At 38.1% G+C, this 22,831-nt stretch overlaps 1 protein-coding gene across 3 annotated transcripts in view; it reads right to left on the bottom strand.

The window, feature by feature from the left end:
* LPIN1 (lipin 1) overlaps nt 1-22,831 on the bottom strand; it is a 50,925-nt gene that overhangs the window by 14,772 nt on the left and 13,322 nt on the right. For all 3 annotated transcript variants that reach the window (XM_014277592.3, XM_055713976.1, XM_055713974.1), the window contains exons 4-14: nt 22,477-22,811; nt 21,981-22,100; nt 15,777-15,906; nt 13,534-13,840; nt 11,964-12,057; nt 10,453-10,640; nt 9,253-9,346; nt 7,820-7,889; nt 4,894-4,986; nt 3,422-3,498; nt 1,252-1,396 (exon numbers count right to left, since the gene is read on the bottom strand). In XM_014277592.3, coding sequence (XP_014133067.2) covers nt 1,252-1,396; nt 3,422-3,498; nt 4,894-4,986; nt 7,820-7,889; nt 9,253-9,346; nt 10,453-10,640; nt 11,964-12,057; nt 13,534-13,840; nt 15,777-15,906; nt 21,981-22,100; nt 22,477-22,811 — 1,653 coding nt within the window. The remainder of the gene's footprint in view (nt 1-1,251; nt 1,397-3,421; nt 3,499-4,893; nt 4,987-7,819; nt 7,890-9,252; nt 9,347-10,452; nt 10,641-11,963; nt 12,058-13,533; nt 13,841-15,776; nt 15,907-21,980; nt 22,101-22,476; nt 22,812-22,831) is intronic.

Below are 22,831 nucleotides of genomic sequence, written 5' to 3'. Positions count from 1 at the left end.
CATAAACAATAACAAATTATGGAATAGGGACTATGTATGGGGGAATTTGCAGAGAGAAACGTGAGTAACAAGGAGTTTCACCAACTCTAATTAAGAGTGTTTATAAGGGGATTCCTGTTATACAGTATTACATCTTTCCTACAATAACCCACCTCTCATATCATATGACCTTCACTCTACCAAATCCTCAACTCTCCCACTTCGCTGCTCTTCCCTCCCACTGTCTCCTGTGTTGCTTAGTGATATGCTGGGCAAGACACTACTTATCTCATTCTATTTGTGGACCTAACAATTTTCACAAAACCTGCAGGAGTTTAATACTTCAGTATCTCTTCTTCTTAGCTGTATTTCACTGCAGTTATTCAATTAGTTAAAAAGTGACAAGGAGGTGGGAATTCAGAACTGATGGGTAACTGATGAGTCTCACCCACTGTTCCATCAAGAAACCAATTTAAAAGTAGTTTTAGCTTCAGCTAATTTTTCTGAGAGGTTTCTGAATCTGAGAATCTACATTTGTGTAACCTTTGTCTTCTGTTTGCTATAGAAATTTACCTATATATCCCATCTGACTTTTAGGGAAAAATTCACATTTCTTACAAACTACTCAGGCAATGACCCACAATGAGTGTGGGTTTTCTTCAGAAATTTAACTGTCTGTGGGTAAGACGACAAAAAGAATTTCCCTAAAGTAGCCCATTTTTCCAGATCCAATTGGAATGTCACCATTAGTCAAAACACCTCTGTCACAGAGGAAGAGAATCGGCTCCAAAGAAATTAATAGCCTAGCCTCACAGTGAATTCACAAGCAGCTCTTTCAGAAGTTTCAAACAGAAAATGGTATTTATGTGAACTGTGACTGTCTACCTATGAATATGAGGAAAGCAACAGGAGGAGGAAAAAAAAGAAAAAAAGAGGAGAGACTTGTGAGTTAATATATACACAATACAAAAAGGACATGGTTCTAGTACACTTATTCAGGTGACAAATACATACTTTGGAATTTAATTTTGGTATTTGTCTAAATGGGATCCCATGTCTCCCAATGTCTGAACCCCAGCACTCGCTGCAAGGTACAACATTCATGCTTTAAAATGTGAAGAGAAATGGGAAAAGCTATTTTTTTTTTAATATAATGAGAGGGAATTAAATGCAAGACGTAAGAGCTAATTAAGCTTTGCAAGCCTGAATAACAGTATTGTTCATGTTGTATTAGAAAGGACACTTCAGGACAAGGATGTAAAATTAACTCACAAGCTGGTCAGAAGTGAGTCGAAGTGTTTTTTTGTAACTGATTCCAGACAATAATGAGAGATGACTTGAGTTGGTTTGTAATGACCCGAGGTTTTGTTTGGCAGCTCTAGGGTCTTCATCGCTTGAAGAAGACTCATCTTTTATTCTGGAACATTGCACATGGAGAAAATGATGTTATCATGTCAGTAAATGCATCTCAGTATCCATTAAACATGCATTAACAGTGAGTCACCAAGTAAGGCATTGATTCTCTGCTCCTAAGTACTGTCTCACAGGAGGTCATTCACATTATGGCTTTAAATATATCAATGAAGTCCTGAATTTTCATTCACGCATGTTCCCCATTATTCACACTTTGATTGTTCTAGCCATTAACTGGTCTATAAGGTAGTTTTCATTACTTTCAATTTAAATGGATGTAAATTAATGTGCCATATTGACTCAAAAATCTCATAGTGTAAAAAAGATAATACCCATTAGATACCACAACTACAAAAAATCCTCAGTTCTCAGAAGAAGAAAGAGGCATTAGTTATGCTGGATTTCTCTTCCCCCCCTTCTTTCCTACCCCAAAGAATTTAGCAGTTAACAAAAAAATCCAAGTGATGGAAATTTTATTATAGAAACTAACTCTTCTTTCTCTTTCAATGAGCAACTTTAGATCATTGGATTATTCTTTTCCAGGATTATCCCAGTCAGGATATGATGATGAAAAATCATAAAACCTGAGGTCCTTTACACAATTCTGTTTAAATATACATTAGTACAATTTTTACTTTGTTTCTGCTACAACCATTTTTTCAGAGATTTGTTAAGGATATTCTTCTTCACAGAGAAAGTTTTCCTACAGTCAACAAATCTAAGACCTTAGGTGGAAGGTAAAATACCCTTTCAGATCCTACAAATCTCACCTTTAAAACAATCAGCATTTGGCCTCTGGTTTTGACCACACCTGGATGTTGTTTGATATTAGGAAATCTTGGTATCAAGGTACCACATGTCATGACAAATAACATTTAAAAGCCTTTCTTATCCTTTGTAATACAGGATCTCAAAAGCTTCACTCAACAATCCACTTGCCCAATTTTGCTTGCAAGTAATAAATCCTTAATGACAAATTTCTAAGGTCAGTTAAAATTTAAACAAATAACACCAATTACAGAATCTAGTCTGCTTGAAATCTTAATCCTACTCCAAAGCTTATCTTTAAACAACGGTGTAAGAAACAGACCAAAATGTCACTTGTCATCCTTAGAAGGAAAATCAGCCTTTCCAATTTATTCTGTGGCTTTCACCAACTCAGAAAGGCATCTGAGATAACAGCTGGTCTATAGAATGAGGAATCCTCCTTCCAGCACATTCGCCTGGACTGCAGCTGCTGACCTCCAGAAAGAATAACAGCTAATGCCTTTTTGTTTCATAAAGGTGATCCTTGAACTTAACTTATGAGCATAAAGCATATTTGAATCTGGCCCTTTTCAGATCAAAGTGCAGACAGTACATAGATGGCTGTCTTTACACTAAGATCTGTATGTACAGAAAAGGAGCAAGGTAGGAGAGCTGTCCCTGGCTAAGTCATCCCTCCAAGCCTCCGAGCAAATTAAAGTTCATCTTATGGAACCCTCCTGAAGGAGAGATTCTGTCCATACAGTAGGCTTAGTTTGAAGCATAAGAAGGAAGAGACTTCTGCATTCCTTGAAAGAAGTAATAGAAAACCATGACTATTGCCTGTGAAAAGAACTCTATAAAGTCTTAGGCCCCTGGACTTCTCAAAATATGCAGGAACAAATTAAGTTGTCTGGCCATAAATATGAGTAAATCAGAAATTTTAGCAACTGGGATCTGACAACAGCATGGGATCATCTACGATGTTCATTTGAGAACTCTAGAGACACACATACAGCTTTGGAAAACTGCTCCAATTACTGTTTGTTTTTAAGGGGCTGGAATGTGTGTCATGGAGCTGCCAGCCAAACCACAGAAATGTCACAGTACACTTGCAAGGTCTGCAACCCTGCAATGGGTAGGGCCTTCCCATCTGCACTTATTTGGTGCAATAAATAAAACATTAAACATATTACACTGACACTGTATTTCTTTGCTCAAGTGTAAGAGGTAGCTTGCTTTCGTAACTCCTGCTCATTTCAGGTACAGATAATTTTGGGGGTACCTGTTTGCCATGCTCATCTGTGAAGAGTCTTCTCCTGTAAGTCTACTCGCACTCATACCTTGCTCTGGCTTTGTTTCCTGTAAAAATACAAGTATGAGAAGCTGTGCAACTCCTGTAGGGCGGAGAACAAGTGTTTTTAGAAAAATATTTGAAAACCAAATTCTGTCTTGTACAGGCTTGGTAAAAATCAACAGCATGTTTGTTTCTTCTGCTTGTAGGCAAAGTAAAGCTTCATGGTCGTCTGAAAGAATAAAGGCTGCGGAAAGAACTAAAAAGTGCAAATATAATTTGCATGGAAGTAGTACAGAAATACCAGATTTCACATCTAGTACTGTTGAAGTTCTGGGATCAATCCCGCAACTACTTAGTTCATGCACCTCAAATAGTTAGATTTCACCTAAAAATGCAAAATATGACTCTGGAGAAGAAAAACAAAATCACCACAAAAGAAACACATACACAATTACCTTTCATAGAATCATTAAAATCTTCAATCCAATAAAACTTTCCAGACTGCTTTACCACGAGTAAACGCTAAGCTCCATCAGTTTCATCCCACAAGTTTTTTAAATAGTGACTTTACAAGACACACCAACAACAAACAATAACACCTCCTCTTTCCATTTATAGCTGTCACAGCTCAAGAGATAATGAAGTACTTCCACCCAGAGAAAAATTCAAAAAACTTAAACTGCAAAAACTAAAATCTCACGCTCTGAAGCCCATACCCACAGATCAGTACAACAGTTACTTCATGCAAGGCTACAAAAGTTCATCGACTGAGCCACAACCATAAAAACGTATTAGAAGTCATTTTCTCCCCTCAACTACTAATACTTCAGTAGAATAAATTAATATGAAGTTTTATTAGCCAACTTTAAAGATTAAATATGTCTAGACAGGAGATCAATATTTCATATAAAGCTCTGCTTTTTTCACTGTTCTTTAGTGTTCATCCACGACTTTAGACTGTTACCACAAACTTTTAATGCTCAGAAAAGAAATTCAAAAAGACTTTAAAGCTAATATATAGTCAGTTTTCCCTCTTAGGTTTTGCTGAATTTTACAGCTCACACTACTCATAAATATGTCTGTTCTTCCACTATCAAAAGAAAGCTGCAGAAAGGTAGGTAATCTGCATGAAACCATTAAATTAGTGGTACACCTCTTTGAATTTAGGTTCCCAAACAGATTTAATCCATTAGATAATACCGCCTCAGGTCTGTGTAATGAAAATAAATGCAGAACCAAAAAACTGTAGGCAAATGTTTCAGGTAGGGTCTAATCCAAAGCTTTCTGAAATCAAAAGAAGTCACTTTAGATCCTGTTTAAACATCCTTTAATGTGTATATCCCCAGTGAAACTGAATATAGAGTTACTTCTCAGGAGCAAAGTTCCAAGGGATGAATATGGAGGTATCCAGACTTCCCACTGCAACCAGAAGGAAACACTACTTGCTTCTTAAAACTTACCTCTTTAATAGTGCTGTTCCTCCCTCGCCATGAAAACCACCACCTTCCACCTTTTTTAGGCATCTTGTCCCTCATTATAGATTCCACAGTGGCCTGTGATAAATGGATGGTAACATAAAAAAAAACCAAAACAAAGGACAACCTGATATATGTAAATGAAAGAAAGTGTCAAACACACAATTTTAACTGATAATAAATAGAAGAAAAGTAAACATACTGTCTGTGGACCATAAATTCTACTAAAGCAAAATCTAATGGTATCCAGAGCTGCTCTGAAGTAACTCAAGCATGAATACTTATGGTATTTTTTAAAAGGAAAATGAAAAAGAGATAAAATCAAAGAAGAAAAAAAAAGCATAAATAGATATTAGTATAATGTCTAGAATGGAGAACCTACTGTTTTTAAGTTGAAGTTACTTATTGCAAATGATATTAAAAAAAAATAATCGCTTCCTGAATGAGCTCTCACGAGAAACAGTAACAAACGAACATGCAAGATAGTTATTCTCATTTTAAAATAAATACAAAGTTCACATTTAATCACCACTTTGGAAAAAAACAGAGAACTTACTAGCATTTATGAGTTTAGTATGATGCTATGAATTTGACTGACGTTAGAAATATTTTTTTTTAAACCCTGGCTACTTTTCATTGTTTATATATACTGGACCTCAGTAGAGAAGAGTTTCTTTCAATACCCATAATGACTGGAGCCTTATGCATTGTAACAAGGAGAGCTGAATTCTTTCACTCAGACAGCAAGCAAAAGATGAAAGGGGAAAATATTACATTAAAGGTGGCCAGTGTTTGGTACACCCTAGAATAGTTTAGCCACTGGCTTTCTGAGATGATAGCCTCCACTGTAAGCAAAGTCACCAAAATAAAACTGATGTTGATCAGTGATCTAAAAAAAATAAAATAAAAAAAAAAATCACGATTCCAAGTACTCTTAGCAGTTGAGAGGGTTGAGTTCAGCTAACATATGGGACAATCCATCCCTTTCCTCAGATTTTCTAGGTTCTCTTTACTATACTATCTAAAGTATAAGAGAACAGAAAGAAATACAAAGGAGTAAAATTGAGCAAATAAGCTGAGAACTTTTAAACAAAGTAAGAAAAACAAGGAGCAGATGGAGCTACTGGGAATGGAATGCCACTGTTGAGAACAATGGTTACAACTTAAGGAAGTTCTCAAACATATGGACAACTTCAAGCAGATGTCCTATTGGCTTTTAGTGAGATAATTCACATGCTTACAATTAGACATGCTTTTAAGCGTATTTTGCAGAAAATGAGTGATTTTGCAAAACTCCAGTTTTCAATCACTTCATAAAGCCTGTTTTGATAAAGTGTCTCAGTATTTCCATTTCATAGTTCCATTATTACATCCAATCAAAACCCTAATTAACAAGTCATTAAGAAAGATAACTGGTAGCATAAATGAATAATTTTAGTTTCAGAGGTACAGTTCAGTCAAGTTAACCTTCCCAATCATACAGGCTGTTCCAACTATATATAGTGGCTTCTCCACTGAATTAAAACTGCACAGTCTAGAAAGTTATCAGCATTCAGAGTATAAGTTAAACACTAAAAAAAATGAACACAAATTTCAGTCATAGATGACTTTTCTTAACTGATGGCCTATATGAATAATGGCATAACCAGAATGCTGTTAAAAGAATTGCCATTTCCCTCATTGGAAAAATATTGCATACCAATTCTTTCCATTTACCCACCCTAAGCAAAACCCAAAACACCTCACTCAGGCAAAGCACTTAATTAAAAATGCATTTACCCTGCATTACCTTTATTGCTACTGAAGACCCAACAGGCACCTAACAAGGTCTGAATCACTCAGTGGAAGTGCCCAACAAATACAGAGTAGGGTAACTGCATCCCTTCTGTGGGCATTTTAGTTCCAGGGGATGAACCCCATCTTTGATGATAACTAGAATATTTGCAGTAAAGCACAAAACATCTGGCTCTGTTACATCCTTGAAATTCAAGCCAGGTTCACCAGATGTTCAGGACTTTTAGGATCAATTTATATTGGGATGTTATAGTGCAGCTATGCATGACTGCGTACATAGTTAATGTGGTACTAAGGAAGAATGCAGTGGTAGAGAGTATTCTGGGCTTCGAAGGAATGTTTATTCTAAGTCCACAGCAATAGAGATAGCATTTGAATTCACATAGATTAAACTCAAAGACATGTGAAGTGCTGCAAATGGCAGAAGGAAAGAAACTATATTCCAAAATTTATTAAATCCATTGCTAACCAGGATACAAAATAGTGTCAATGACAATACTACTTCTTTCTATACATTTACAGTAAGTGTATTTCTGACCTGAGCATCTATGTGGCACCAGGTCATGTGGAATCAGACTAAGTTCATCAACACGGTTAATGTAAGCCGACATATATAGCTGTCACGATCATAGCTATCTGTCACTACCTACCTGGCTTGGTTATGAACAACCAATGAAGAAACAAACACTAGCAAGCTATAGGCCTGCATTACTTAGTAGTTAAAGCTTATTCACTGAGGTTAAAATTCTTGGCCTCTATTTTTATTTGATATGTGTCATATACGGATAAAATGGAAAGCAGTCACGAAGTATTCAGCTACAGCAAGCACTAACATGGGTCAATACAATATATGTTTACAATCCATATTAATGAAGGAAAACAGGAACTTTTCCTTCTTCAAAATATTTATAATGATCTTAGCCTAGCAAATAAACACTATTCACAGACCAAATTTAGTCCCGCTTATTTAGCCCTTAGCATAAGATAGATTAATGGTTATGTGTGGATAGGTATTACTGATGTGCAGATTCTTTTGTACAAAAATTCTCTTCCCTGCCTCGATAAATGGCAGAATGTCACAACTCCTTCTCTGACCAACCTTCACATTCAATCTCACCTTTGGCAAAGGTTTCTGGAATGCCTGCATTGCCAGCAGAAGGGGACCAGCTGTGTTCCAGTTGTAGTACCTGGGCATGCAAGAGAAATGATTACTGCATTTCGTAATCACAAGGTTCCAATTCACAGTCTACCCAGTAATTATCATCTGGCAGGTTAAAGCCATGAAGTCTCTTTAGCATAGGCCTGCACCAGTAATAGCGGATCCACTTTATTCCACAGTATGTTCACAAGTGTTCTTGGCATATACTTTTCAAGGTATGCAAGAGAAGCTAGGTCCTTAAAGTAGAAAGGTTATTTCTCATGCGTTCCTCGTCCTTACTACACCTCATTATCACGGCGTTACCTACATTTTTTCACAAGCTCTTTTCACTGTTCTTCCATCAAAGGAACTACATAAAAGTTAGGGGCCATAGTCTGGAGGATGTCAAGCTTTTGCTGTTATCTGCTGAACATAGGTCAACTCGTTACAGACAGTAGGACAAATACAGTATTACCATCCACCTGTCAAGGTAAGTTGAAGCTCACATGACATCCAGAGAATATGACAGTAAGATCCTCACTAAGTACACCTCTCTTCCCAACATATCAGTAGACAGGTAAGCATTACCAAACTCGGAGAACTATTGCAGGGAAGCAGTAACTGACTGACCTCAGACCACAGAGAGGGTCAGGTATGAGGCCATAACATACACAATACAAACTATCACATAAAGATGCACCAGGCATCTCAGATTTGTATGAGTGATGTCTGTAACTAAGTGTGGCCTAACCTCCATAGTGCAGCACAATGTCATGATCTCTCCTCTACTCTATAACATCGTATGCCAGATGCAAAGAGGTCTCAACTTAAAACATCCTTCAAAAAGCTGTATCTGGCATAGACCATAGTGCTGCACTGCTGTCAGCAATACAAACATATGAAATAATGTCTTCAAATTGTAGAAATAGAAGCCTCACACTGGGTGGGTGAAGTTTGACAAGTCTTGAAAAGCAGCGCCTCCATAGAGGGATATTAGCAAAACATTCAGTATATACAAACTGCTGCGTATAGACTGTTTGCAAGCAGACCATCATATCCCTAGAAATATTAATTATTCAAACTGGCACATAAGCAAGCCTTAGCAAGTTAACATCCTATTTCTTTTTTACTCTGCTAATTGAGTGTGAACACTATTAGTATTTAATACTAGCTTCTTGAAATTCATGTTGTGTCAGTTAGCTGTAACAGGTCATCTAAAACTGCTCTTTACTTTCAATCTAAAGGAGGAAAGGTAACTAGAAGAGCCTAAGTTCACTAGAGATTTGACTCTATCTGGATAAATCTAAGCTATGAACATTCAAACCCTATTTTTCAGATATGGTTAAACCAATCAACACCAAAGTGCTTCTCTTACAACAGTCAAATAGTTTTTTTCCTGAAATATTACTTACTTATTTCCAATCTTAACCACAAGGTTAGGGTCATCAATGATAGCAGGATTGTCCACAAACTGCTGATATGTTACTGCATGTTCTAAGAATTCTTCTGTGGGAAGAAAAAAATTTGTAGGTAAGGCATGCATTTATAGATGCCTGGGACAGCCCACCTCTCAGACACGCAGGTTTCACATTTAGAGTCAGCCCTTCATTACTAGCATTCTAAGATTATCAGTAATTAGTAATTAGCAGCAAGCTAGAGGTCCAGAGCCTCTCAGTCTCAGAAGATGCTGAGGGTTTCTTTGTCAGCTGCTGGGTGTCTTTCCTGTTCAAAATACAAGGTAACTGAAAGCTCAGGGATAGAATTGTGAGGCAGGAAAACCAGGCTTCTAAGCCAGGCAAGGAAGTATTTTGTCATGCCTTTCACTGATCCTCTGTCCAAGTTAGAAGAAGGAACCAATGGGCTCTAGGTATATGTAAAGTCTCAGCCAAAAACTTAATGATCACTTGTAAGGCCTACAGCAAAGTGAAAGTGCCTGTGAGTAAATACGCTTCCACTGGCTGTAACTCCTTTCACAAAATCTATATAATTCACAATTGATTCAAACAACAACACAACTCTAGTACTAATCACCACATATTTGAAATGTTTTAATAACTCATTTCTGAACAGTAATCAGTGTAGCATCAGGCTCATATAATTTTATGATGCCATACTACTGAAGAAACTGCAAGTTTTAACACATGTATCTTCACATTGTGCAGCTGGAAGTTAAGGCACAGAGCACTGTAAATGCTTCATCCAGAAGTCACACAAGAAATGGGAAGTAGAGCAGGAACTCAGGTCAAAGTTCAACTTCCTCACCTAATGTCTCCATTTACAGACCACCTTTTTCATTTCTGACACCAACAGCTGGAAATTTCCTAGCTATATATTGTACCAATACATAAATAATACATAAAAGTACCATTAACACTGTTGTGATACAAAACGCAGTACTATCAGGAAATAAAAATACTAATAGAATACTTTCAAATAAGTCAGTCATATATAAGTCTACTATTTTAACTATGAAAAATTCTAGGAAACATTACAGGGACAGTACTTTTCATCACGTTCTTGAGCAGAGCCACAGGAGGGCACTGCTTCCATGGTCTAGAAAGGTAAAACTTGGCTGACAGCACCGGCCTGCAATTCCGAAAGTCATGCTGTACCTTTGGTTATTTCTTTGTTTTCAGTAAGGCCTCCACAAAGAGAAATGGCAATGGAGGGCAAATCTCGAATTCCATCCGAGGTGCTTTCAACTCCACTGTCAACACCTGAGCTTCCAACAGACTGCGGAGACTGACTGGCAGACCGTGGGCCTGGGTCATTTGTGTTCTTGCTTTGGACATTATCCCCACTGGAAAAGAAAAATCAGGAGTTCAGTCTGCATGTATTCATTCCCAAATTCTCTCCCTTCAACAAGTACTCTTTATATCTGACACACACTTAGGAAAACAGAAAGACAAGGAGGGGAAGAAGTTTCCTTAGTTTTGCCATAAAGTTTAAACAAAATAGTATAGGCCTCGCATACCCTCAAATATTAGACCGCTTCTACTTAGTTGCCTAAATTAGGCATGTATAATTATAGCTTCACTTATTCAAAACAGATAGGAAAAATAAGGTAACAAACTGTACAATCTTAGTAGACAAAATAATAATATTATAAGCAAAATTTATACTAGCAGAACTATTCCCGCATAGGAACAAGAATACACATGCTAATAAATTATTTATTTTGTATTAATCATATAAACTGCTTGCTAAACCCAAAAGAAAGGATATGTATGTTTGTGTATTTATGTCAATATATAAAATATGTATAAACTACTAGGATTAAAATTTTAAGAAACAAATTATTATACCCACTTAAAAATCTATGTATAGATTATATCATTATTATGAAGTGCAAGCCCACCAAACTCTGCTTTCCATTCCAGATTTATATGTATGCATTTGAGAAAGGGATTTTCAATTCAATTTTTTTCTCCATATTACTAATCTTTCTCAATTTTATTGAAATGCTACTATTACAACAGCTGAGTTTAAGCAACCAAGGAATAAAAACAAAAAATGCAAGCTACTGTAGTTGTTGCTCAATAACTTTAGTCAAATAACCACAGTATGATGTGGAAAGAGCATCATAAATGTTATAAAAGGCTCTAATAAAGATCAGAACAAGCTGGAAATTCTGTGTTCAGGGTAGAGTATTTTCACAAATAAATCTGTCATACATCTTCCAAAAGTAATTTTCTAAAATTCATATTTATAGGTGATCAGCCACAGTAGAACAACATTGAACAATAATTTTGTGCTAATACTTTTAACAGTAAGATATGTTCTTCACGGTAATTAGCAAGGACATGGGGATAAATATATCCAAAGGCCAATTACTCTCCCAGGGCATGCAAGTAGCACTCACAAACATCAGTGTACATTACATAACATCCACAATCTATATATTATGCTTAATTGACCAAAAGAGAAAACTAGTTTCAAGCACGCTTCTCAGGCCCAAATGCTCTAATATTCCTCTCTGCAGCGTTTTATTTTCTGTCTGCCTTCACCTCAAGACCTCTTTTTCAGAGTCCAAGTCATCTAGTTTGCAGTGAAGAGTTTGATCTAAATCTGGAAGGCACCAAGAGCTCTTTAAATAGTAAAAATATAAACAAAGGACTTATACTTCTTGGGGAAATAAAGTGCAGCAACTTCTGGATCCATGTCAGTAAGGTCATCTAAATAGACACCATCAGCACCAAGATGCCGACTTCGTTTGTCTGTAAGGGAGAGCACAAATAAGCGTATTAATGAGCATTTTCTAAGTAACAAGACAGAACTGTTATTACTGTTTAACTGTTCATTTTAAGACTGAGAAACTAGACAAGTTATCAAGAGTTTGTGAACTATATTTGTAGAAAATTTCAAAGCAAGTTGCTCATATACATTGTTCAGACTTTGCATATACAAAATGAGACAGCAGAGGACTACTTTGGAGATACGCTGAGACAAAACCACTGGGAATTAGAAGTTAGTGGGTCACTGTAGGAAAACAACAAAAGGAACTTTCTGAGTATCTGCACAGGCCTATTATCACAGCAAAGCAATCTGAGCATTTAATCTCTGAGAACTACTTCAATCCCCCCTTGTAAAAAGAAACAGACTGTACTACGCTCATTAAATACACTGTAACTGGCTTGTAAAGGGGACAACTCACTGTTTAGCACATACAACTGATGTGCTGCCTGTGCACATGCACTACTGCAGGGGACAAGACAACCCTCCTAGGTCTTTCACTAGTGCCAACATATAGTCATCACTGTCCTGTTGATGCTGGTACATCTTGACAAGTAACTACTGTAAGGCCAAAACCTACTTTGGAATTCATTCTAAAACCCACGACTTCTTGCTGTCTCAATTTCCAACATCAAACATCAGAAAAGCAATCTGAAAAAAAAGTTACATAACGAGCAAATAATGAGCAGAGTAACACTGTCAATTTTGTCTTCAAAGACAGCGGAATGCACGAGGAAGTGGCTAAGAAACTTTTATTTTTACTGATTTAAAAGCAGCTGCACAAACTAGGCTTATATAGGGTTCACATAATTATAGAATAACCAGAGCTCTAAACCAGAACATTTTTAAGCAAGTAAGTTTCTGGTAAAGATTGTAACACTTATCATAAAATACCATGGCTACAGAGCCCAGAAATTAAGTAGAAAAGCAGATGGAGTTATATTTCACAAATTCAGGACAGGACGCATACCACACAGAACTGACATTGCTGGCGTGAAACAAAAGCACCTTATTTTATAGCAAATCTGTTGGTCATTCAAAAGATGTACTACAACCTTGTACTAGATCAGAGAGGTTCCACAATTACCAGTGATACATAACAACTCAGAAAGCAGCCAGTGCAGGTGAACAAGCAGATATACAGCATGCTTGTACCAAAAAGTGAAATCTCTGAATGAGTCAAATATGGATGAATTTGGAGTAGGTTTTGCAGTCCTGCTCATAAACACAGAGCTACCAAAAATCCCAGACCAAGGACAATCTTTTGTCTTACTACACAGCTCCTGTGAACAGCCTGCTGCATAGCTCAGGTTTTGAAAGTTCTTTCTAAAGCTTACTCCTTTCCAGATTTGAAAGTGCTTTCAGGGCACAGATTAATTTATATGGCAATGAGGTGCTTTATCATCATGAAATTTAAAGATAAAATCATACATATAAAAGTGCAGAATCAACAGCTTTACCTTTCTTTCTGGAAGGGGATTCTGTCTTGCCAGCTGGTTGGGCTGAGCAAGCTGCAGCTTGTTTTATTTCTTCATTGACAGGCAATAGTGGTACAGCTGCTCCCGGAGACTCTGTCTCTGACTTATTTGCCTCAGCTGGTAAGGGCTCACTTTCATCAGCAGTTGTTGCATCTGCTTGTCCAAGGGCAGGTAGAGGAGGCACAATGTTAAACTCTATAGGAGAACTCTGGATGACCCTAAAGTGAGTGCTTTCAGAAGGATTTACATCCACCACGCTGGGTTCCTTTGCTTTGAGCAGAGAACTAGCCTGTGAGGAAAAATAACAGATTGCTATAAAAAAAAAGCTCTTAAAAAATGCAACAGCCAGAGTTTAACCTGTTCTGTTCACTCCAGTGAGATCAGATTCTCAAGGTGACCAACTACAGCAGAAAGCCACCTCTAACTGAGGTGGAGACTACACCATACAAGTCTTCTCTGCCGTGTGTTTCCTTGCACAAAATTCATCTGTATCTTGAGGCCAGGAAAGATTTTTTTTCTGCAACGTGCTCTACAGTCTTCATTTCCCACTAATCTGTCTGGGAGTACATCACAGCTCTCATCCTGCTCTCCTCCCTTCCTGCACAAATCCTAGCTTTTCCTCAGAAGGTAACCCCGACAAACATGAGAAGGGAGAGCGGATCAGAGTACTTACCCAATCAGGATGCTCTCAGGGACAAGGACAGGGGTACACTGTCATTCATCTATGCCCCAGATTTAGATTTTAAATTACTTTATAGGAACAATTCTAGACCTTCTCTAAGTGTGGGACAAGAAGTGTTCTTGCAGCAGGGAGCTGAACTCCTACAGCAGCAACTGTGTAACTGCTATAACCTTCACTGCAAACAAATTCTTAACATGAAGATCAAAAGCATCCAAAGCATAACTCCCAGTTCACGTATGGCTAGATCAAGTCTGAATAGCTCAGCTGGGGACACAGATAGGGGTTGCAGAGGGAAAAACCTCCAGTAATAAGATCTGCAATACACACCAGGTTGTGTGACTGGCGTAAAAATGAAACACCTAAATCTACTAACAGGAAACCCTAAATTCTAAACTGGAAATGCTAATTTGAAACTCCTGCCTGGATCTGTGCACTTACATCAGTTCTCTGTGTACAGAAAATAGCTCCCAATTTTCTTGTAATATGCATGAGGAAGAGAATAATGCAGAGGTGATGGGACAGCTCATCTTTGGACTATTAAAGAAAAGGCCAGAGCCCTTCTGAAGGAATTATAAACTCTGGAGTCCCATCTCTGTTTTTGTCACTAGCTACCAACAGTGAATTAAAAATAACTAATGCCATTATAATTCTGGCACTACCACCAGAATACAGAAGTCTTTCTGAGGAGGATACCCACTTCCCTGGCCTGCAAAACAGTAATTTTGTTTCTTTACACTGTTCCTGACCCCATCACTCCTGCAATCCTTTCTGCAGAAAAGCCAGCCTTCAGCAGGAGGAGCCAAATCCTGCACCATTCCTGCTCCCATGGTTGCAGTGTGCCACTGGAGCCTGACCTTTATTTCTCACACTCTGAGGCAGCATAAGCCCTAGGTCTCCCCTTTCCTGTATGAATGCTCTGACTTCATAGCTGTCGTAAGGAGCCTGCCAGTACCTGACTGACCTGCAGTGTACACAGCTGCACATGGCTACCGTGCAGCATGGGAGACAATGCTGCTGGCACGCTACAAGTCCTGCCACCTAACTGGGCCAAATGGCTTCAGGGAGGACACAGGCACCATGGCAGTCGGCTCAGCCAACAGCACATCTAGGCATGCAGAGACAAAGAACTGCAGGTGCTTCTGGATGCTTATGTACTCAAGCAACCAATTTTAATTTTTGTAAATCACACCGCTAACATCAATTGCCTAATTTCCATCTAAGACCATTTATGAATTTCAATGATTTCACAAAGAACACTGGGTTTGATTTTATATGCTATTTAAGCTTCTAACTATTACAAGTCTATGTCTCAGGCACTTCTTAATTTCCTACTGTGTATCATCAGAGTTGAGAACAACCATAGCACAAGGCACTTTCCTGTACCTCCTACGGAGCAAGATGCAATTCTCTTACAGAAAACGTTGCAATTTTATGTAAAAACAGGATCCATCCCCTCTTTAGCAGTGTGCAATAGAATAAGCACACGTGCCCCCATTAAAGCACAATAGAAGCTAGCAGGAATTAAACAAATTACTTTGGATACCTTTGCAGCCTGGGGTAGCTCTCCCCATGCCCAGTGCATGTGGGGATTATTCTTCAGTCCACTTCTGTCCATAGGTTTACTGACCAATTCCGAGTCACTCTGAGGAGTAGGAGGGCGTGAACCTGATGGGCTGAAGAAAAACAAAAAAAAATATTACGAAACCATTAGTAACCACAATGCACTGAACACTGTCCAAACTAATATCCATCATCCCAAAGCAGTCAAGACCTAAATAATCATTAGATAACTGAAAGTGTGAAAGCATGGTAAAACAGTTTAAACAGTTCAGGATCCTCTTAGACTAGCATTCAGAGATCTCATCCATTTTTTATTAAGTGGTGTCACAGAAGCAGAACTTGAGAAGCTGAAAGAGATGGAAAAAGACCACTGGACCTGAACATTTCAGGAGGATTTATTTTTTTCTGTGTGGAAAAAAGAATGGGGATGATACCAGCAGCAGTAGATGAATAAATGTTAGTATTGTTACAATGATGTGAAGTGCAGAAGTTGCTCACTTGCATCAACCAGACACTTTATACTGACTAAGTAATAAATTACTCTAAGGAATCCAGTTAATCACTGCCTTCAAATAACTTGTTCAGTTCTACCCTTGGTTGCATGTTTATAGGGAAAATAGCAAGAGAGCTATACAAAGAATTTGAGCCCTTCCAGTTCAAAAATATCTGTGTTTGGTTTTCTGACTACTCAATATAAATTATTTAATAATTAATTAGTAAATTATCAGTTTATAGCATACTTTTAATGTGGTGAAGACAATAATGTGATGTCAGGTCAGCCATTAATAAATAACGATTCACAGATTTCAAGGACAAAAGGAAAAATTCTGATTACCTACTCTGCCTTTCTGCATAAGGCAAGTCATAAAATTTCACCCAGAACCTCCTGAACAAAGCCCATTATTTTTTGTCTGAGCCATAGAATGTCTTTTGTATAATTGTGCAATACTGATTTAAAAACTACAATCAAGAAAAGAATCCACAACATTCTTAAACCAAAGGACCAAACTGGGTTACTTTCATTCTCACAAAAAGCTTCCTACGCTTAGTAGAAATTCTTCACATTGATTTATTCTTTACCTTCACTGGTTAAACTGAACAGCCAAACCAGTTTTGCTCTTTCAATGTAAGGCAGTTTTGTAGAGCTAGCTGGCAAGGAATTCACTGGTGACATGAAAATAATTACTTCACACTAACAAAAAGCAGCTTTTAAAAATCTGTGAATTTCACATCTGAAAAAATAGCAACCTAATTATCTACATTATCCATTGTCTTCACCTATGTTGCAGGAAGATATACTTTGAATGTGGACAAATGCCATGACTTTTTAGGTACAGATAATTGATGTTACCTAACTAAATTATAAAATTTATAAGCAATACCACTATGGAAGACCTTTTTTGGTCCTAAAAATTTAAAATTTTTATTAGTCCTTAGGGTATAACCTACCATTTGACAGATGAAGGAATCAATACAATATGATTTTAAAAGTATTTTCAAGCTTGAAGGAGTCAAGAAATGTCTGGTGTGTTTTTCAGCAACTTCTACATCTCCCACTGACAAGTCTGTAGGATTTGCTGTATTTTCCATGCATCTAGGACCCATTGAAACCTTGGAAATCAGGAGCCTGAACACTTCAGAAAACCTCAGCAGCTAATACTGATTCTACTGCTGCTTTAAGCTCAAAACATCTATATTTAAAGAAGCATTATCACTGCACGAGTTCATCGGTGCACTACACACATTTTAACCTTCAAAACACCTACTGTTTCCTTAGAACAATCTCTAGTCTAGGCTTTGGAGTATGTTCAGCCCAGGTTCACTCACTCAGCCAGACAACCTGAGAGAATGCAGGCATTGCTTCAATTTGGGCTAGAACCTCTGCATTTTGCAGTGAGAGCACTGATCAGGGGACACCTTGCCTTTTCCATAATTTTCCCTGAATATACAGTTCCCTTCCACACACGAGTGGGAAAGAGGCCCAGGCTGTTAGTCAGCACCAAGAGCCGTGATCTATATTCCCAGACACATACTTGCAAGTGCCAGAAATATGGCACTTGCATATGTGTGTATGTTAGAACAGGCAGAGTTCTGCTCTGAAAAGGCTCCTGCTGCGAAAGACTGCCTGATGATCCATCTATTTGTCTGGGTTGGTTCAGAGTAGATAGACCTACAAGTATAACCATGTTAGGTTAGGAACAGGGTGAGCATCTAACCCCAAAATATTAACCACTGTTCCAAAACAAAATACACAATATACACACTATCTACTGAACTTTTGATACAGGCACAATGAAGATATCTTAATTCTTATTCTATAAATACTAATTTTCTATACAGTCAAATATAAGGATTTAGTAGTAACAAAATGTTAGATCTTCAGAATCCTTTTCAGTTGATTTCTCCTTGTAGATTAGTGTACAAATGCTAATACAACCTCAGGGTACACCAGAATAATCATTGCAATGTCATCATAATGTAAAAGACCCAACATCAAACCAGACTGCAAACATGCACCCACAAGGCAAACAGGGGGTAAATTACTTTGTTTGTATAAAAGGATACTAAAGCATTCTCATTCCTTGTATCATCTGGAACATAAGCTGGAATTTTCTATGCCACCTGTAAACATTAATATAGGGTTGGCGAACTCCCGATGAGAACCGGTTCTTCATTACAGAGAAATACCTATAGTGTTTTCTTCGTATGCTGTATTGTTGTTTAACACTCAACAGCTACTCTCTCCAGCTAACATGCTTCTGGAACAGCAACAATAATCTCTGTAGTTTATGGCTGCAGATGGCAATTATGCCTACTACAGTGCTGTTTGTATACTTCCTGTTTGTATAGTTCTGCTTCCATATGTAATGCCAGATGTCGTCCCCTTTACCCACACCATGACTATTTTGGCTGCTATTCACTTCATACTATCGCCACCAAAGTAAAATGAGACTGAAGGCTAACAAAGCTCACAATCACATTCCTTGAATATTTTTTTTTAGCTCAGTTAGGTCAAATTAAATCAGCAATTATTGTTACGCTTGCACTAGGGGTCAGTAAGGCTGAATACCAAGACCACGTAGAATTTGTAACCCAGTGACAGTACCCTGCAAATGCATCCATGGATCAGACTCAAAATGGGCTCTTTATTCCTTACAACACCAAGACATTTGTCTTGGGCTGAACTATGACTTGCAATTCCCCTGTCCTTAAGTTAGGCACCGATCCAGCTCAGCTGAAATTCTCTTCATTACACAGATTGCTGAGATACTGCAGATCAAACTAGAGCCACCCATTCTGGTAATACTGCACAAGGAGGAAGGGAAACTTCAGTTGTCTAGATCAGCATATCTGATTCACATCCCATAAATGCTGAATATTTGTGTCACAATCCTATGTATTCCTTAACGGCTATGATTGCACTTATGTAAATGTCAAACAATAAGGAATTTGGCCTGTAGCTGGCAGTTCTGGAACAGCAAACCATGCTTACCTTTGCAGTGTTTCCTACTGAAAGCAGGCAGAGAGCCCTGAGAAAGCAGCAGCGTGACTGGAGAAAAAGTCCTGTCCTGACTGAGGCCAAATAAACCAGGAAAAGATAGTCAGAAGGAAAGAGGCCTACCTTACGTACATGTTGCAGCAATAATTGAGAGCCTCTGAACCTCCTTTGAGGTGGCCATAATAGTTTCTTATTCACATAGAGGAAAACAGACAAAGTGTCTTACTCAGACAAGTTATTACAGCACTTTAGCTGTCTATCTAGACTGCAGGACAGGTGAACTCTACAGCAGAGTTCATGGAGCCACCCAGCGCACATCACTGCTCCATCCCAACCTGTGCACCTGCCCTTCCTTCCCGTGAAAACCACTAAGGAGAACAGCCTTGAATGTCCCAGGATCAGACTTTGACTTGGTGCTACAATGTGGTCAGGTTAAAGAGGGCGGACATAGAAGCTGGGAAAATCTCAAGGTTATCAGTTTCGATACAGACTTACGCATCTAGCATGGCATCTATGTTGAGGTAAGCAATGAGCAATTTAGCCTGACTTACTACTCAAAGCTTCTCCAGCACTAATGGACAATTGTAGAGGTCATATTCAGACACCTACTTCAATTTTTTTAACTGAGTTGCTGTGACTTCTCTCCACTGACTTAATGGACAGAAAGGGCCTGGCTGCAGAATCTGAGACATCTTAAATTCAAGATATTATAGAAAGTGTCTGTGTCCACTTTTAGCTCTGTAGAAAAGAGTCCACAGTCAGAGGAATCCTACACTACAGCAAAGTCTGGGTCTCCTAAACCTTAGAGAAGATGCCTTCTCTATCGTGTCAACTTTATAAGTGGCTCCCTCACTGCAATCCAACACACAGAAAGTCTTCCCCTCCCCCAAAACGAGGGAACAAAGGAAAACAAATTCTCTTTTGGTACTGGGCTCCTCCCATCACAAGTACTCCTTATTGCTCACTTAATCTCCGAGGCCTTTGTCTTGCTTTTACTTTTGCAACCTATGCACAAGCAAACAACTCAGGAAAACCACAGGATATAAATGTCATTAAAATATACATTGACTGTAGACAGCCACATGGAAATGTCAGTCTTCAGAGGAATGCAAGTTTTCACTAGCTAAATTCTTCCCTTTTTTTTGTTTTTTATCATCTTAATCAACTTCAGTTTCAACCCAGGTTTTCATTGGCCTGATTTTATAATGGCCATCCTCATTCAACAGATGATTCTTCAAGGTAATTTACCTCCAGTCAATGCCCACAAAGAAGCAAGCACAGGATGGGGGTTTCAATGTCACTTTCTTTCAAGGTGTTAGGGTTAGTAATAAGTGCAGTTGCAAGTTCAACAAAGTTCACACATTATTAATGCATTAAAAGTGTATTAGTGTGTTAAAAGGATTAAAGAGCAGCCCAGGAAAGAGGGAGGACAACTGTTCTACCTGTCTGAAGGAGAGAAGTGAGAAGATTGTTGAGGACAAGAGTTAGATAGGCCTCCATCTGCTGGAACAGTGAGAAGAGAGGTTTGCCCTGTGCAGTCTATAGGCTTACTGGCCAGCACAGCATGTAGGTAGAAAGAAAAACAGGGTGTCACTATTCACAAGTGCTGATGAACACAAACTCTTTGTGCCCGAGCTACACGAATGCTGAATTTACATCTAGAGTTTTCAAAATACTACAATCAAGAAGCAAACAGAACATAGTTCAAAAAGCCATCAAATGGGCAGGGTATTGACACATGTCATCACCAGCCTGGTGAAGCTGATCACATTAAGCTTTATTGCCAGTGGAGAAAGTTTCTTCCAGAATGCAATTAAAAACATTTAAATTAAGCCCTTGCTCTGATATAATCTCCTTGCTCTCCCTTCCTCTACCACTCAACTACAGAGACAGTATATTGAGATTAGCATTCTTAGGATAAAGTAATGTGAACATTGCTCCACTCCAATAGTCTGCATGGAAAATGTGGGGCACGTGCACAGGGGCACAAACATACAGAGACTTCGCTGGAATTATAATGCAACGTATGTTAAGCACAAAATTGTCCCTTTTTGACAGTGTTCTACAGATGCAAGAAAGGAGGTCCAAACTGATCTGTTTTGAAATCAAAGGTATATATATGCACACAAATACACATACAGGAAAAAGTAAGCTAATTATTGTTTCTGTTCTTTTCACACAATAAATGTTTCATGTCTATTTAACTGTGCAATTCAATAATTAGCTTTGAAAGGGACATACAAAACTCATTCTTATTCATTAAAAAAAAAATCTTATTTTTATACATCAACTCCAATCTTGCAAGTTCTTATAAGGATTACACTGAAAGTACTAAAAATTCATATACCTGCATTCAATGGAGTCCTTTCAATGTGTGTGCATCAGGCAAAGATTCAGATTTCACAAAACATTCATCCTCTCTACAGTCTTTATATGCAAATAGTGACATTAACAGATAGCAATATTCGGAATTTGTGGACCTACATCAAGCATTTGTTGAGTTAAGGACAAAGCTAGCCTGAAGTTTTTGTACACTATCTGATTTCAAATACAGAAAGCATTCATCTAATAATTGACAGTGACCATGTTTAATACCAAAATTTTTACTAAGACTTCATATAGCACTAGCATATAAGGCATTTATGGAAAGAGGAAAATTATTTAGAACTGTACCATCAGAAAAAGTACCTTTGAAGAGGTGACCATTCTCCATCTGAATGAGGGTAAGATGCAGACTGCGAAAACATAGAAACTGCAGGAGCCTTTATGTCAGACACATCATTAACAAACACATCTGGAACAGGGATCCTAGGTAAAAGGAAAGACACGACATTTAAAAGCCATACTTGATCAGTGAACTGTCATATACTTCAGATAACAAAAAAACCCTGCCGCAGAGAAGAATTAGTATAACCTGAACTAAAAGGAGATCAAGAAATGTTATGATTCACACCTCCTAGGTCACAACATGATGAAGGATTATTCTTATGTTTTCAATGTCATTTTAATTATTTTTGTTACTAACATTCCCGATAGCTTTCTAGCTTAAAGTTTTATCTTAAAGAAACATGTTCATCAGCCATGTGTACCAACTTAAGACAGAAATTACTGTTAGAAGGTATGAGATGGAATGGAACACTAACCAAGCAGTAGGCTTCCATTACATATAATTGCACTGTAATACCTTGAACTGTCCAATGGTTCTTTTTCCTCCTCTGAGCTAATCTCTATAGGAAACATGTCTTCATCTTCTGAAGAGTCTCCATTGTCTTCTCTTTTTAAGCTGTCTATTTTATGGGTAGACTTCCTCCTCTTCTTCCTCCTTTTTTTCACAGAGCTACAGACTGGAGATGTTTCAGTAGAAGGCTGGGATCCATGGGCTTGGGGTGGTACTTGTGAGGACGCACTGGTGTCTAGGTTTCTCATCCGATCTATGGAGTTCCTCTTCAGCTGAGCTTCCATTAAAGCAGTTCCCTCAGACAGAATGGGAGATGTGGAGAGATGATACGGAATTACCTCCTGAGAAAGAAAAAAATCAG

This window comes from Falco cherrug, chromosome 6, assembly GCF_023634085.1.
Source record: "Falco cherrug isolate bFalChe1 chromosome 6, bFalChe1.pri, whole genome shotgun sequence".
NCBI classification, from domain to species: Eukaryota; Metazoa; Chordata; class Aves; order Falconiformes; family Falconidae; genus Falco; species Falco cherrug.
This window is presented reverse-complemented; position numbering and strand designations above follow the sequence as displayed.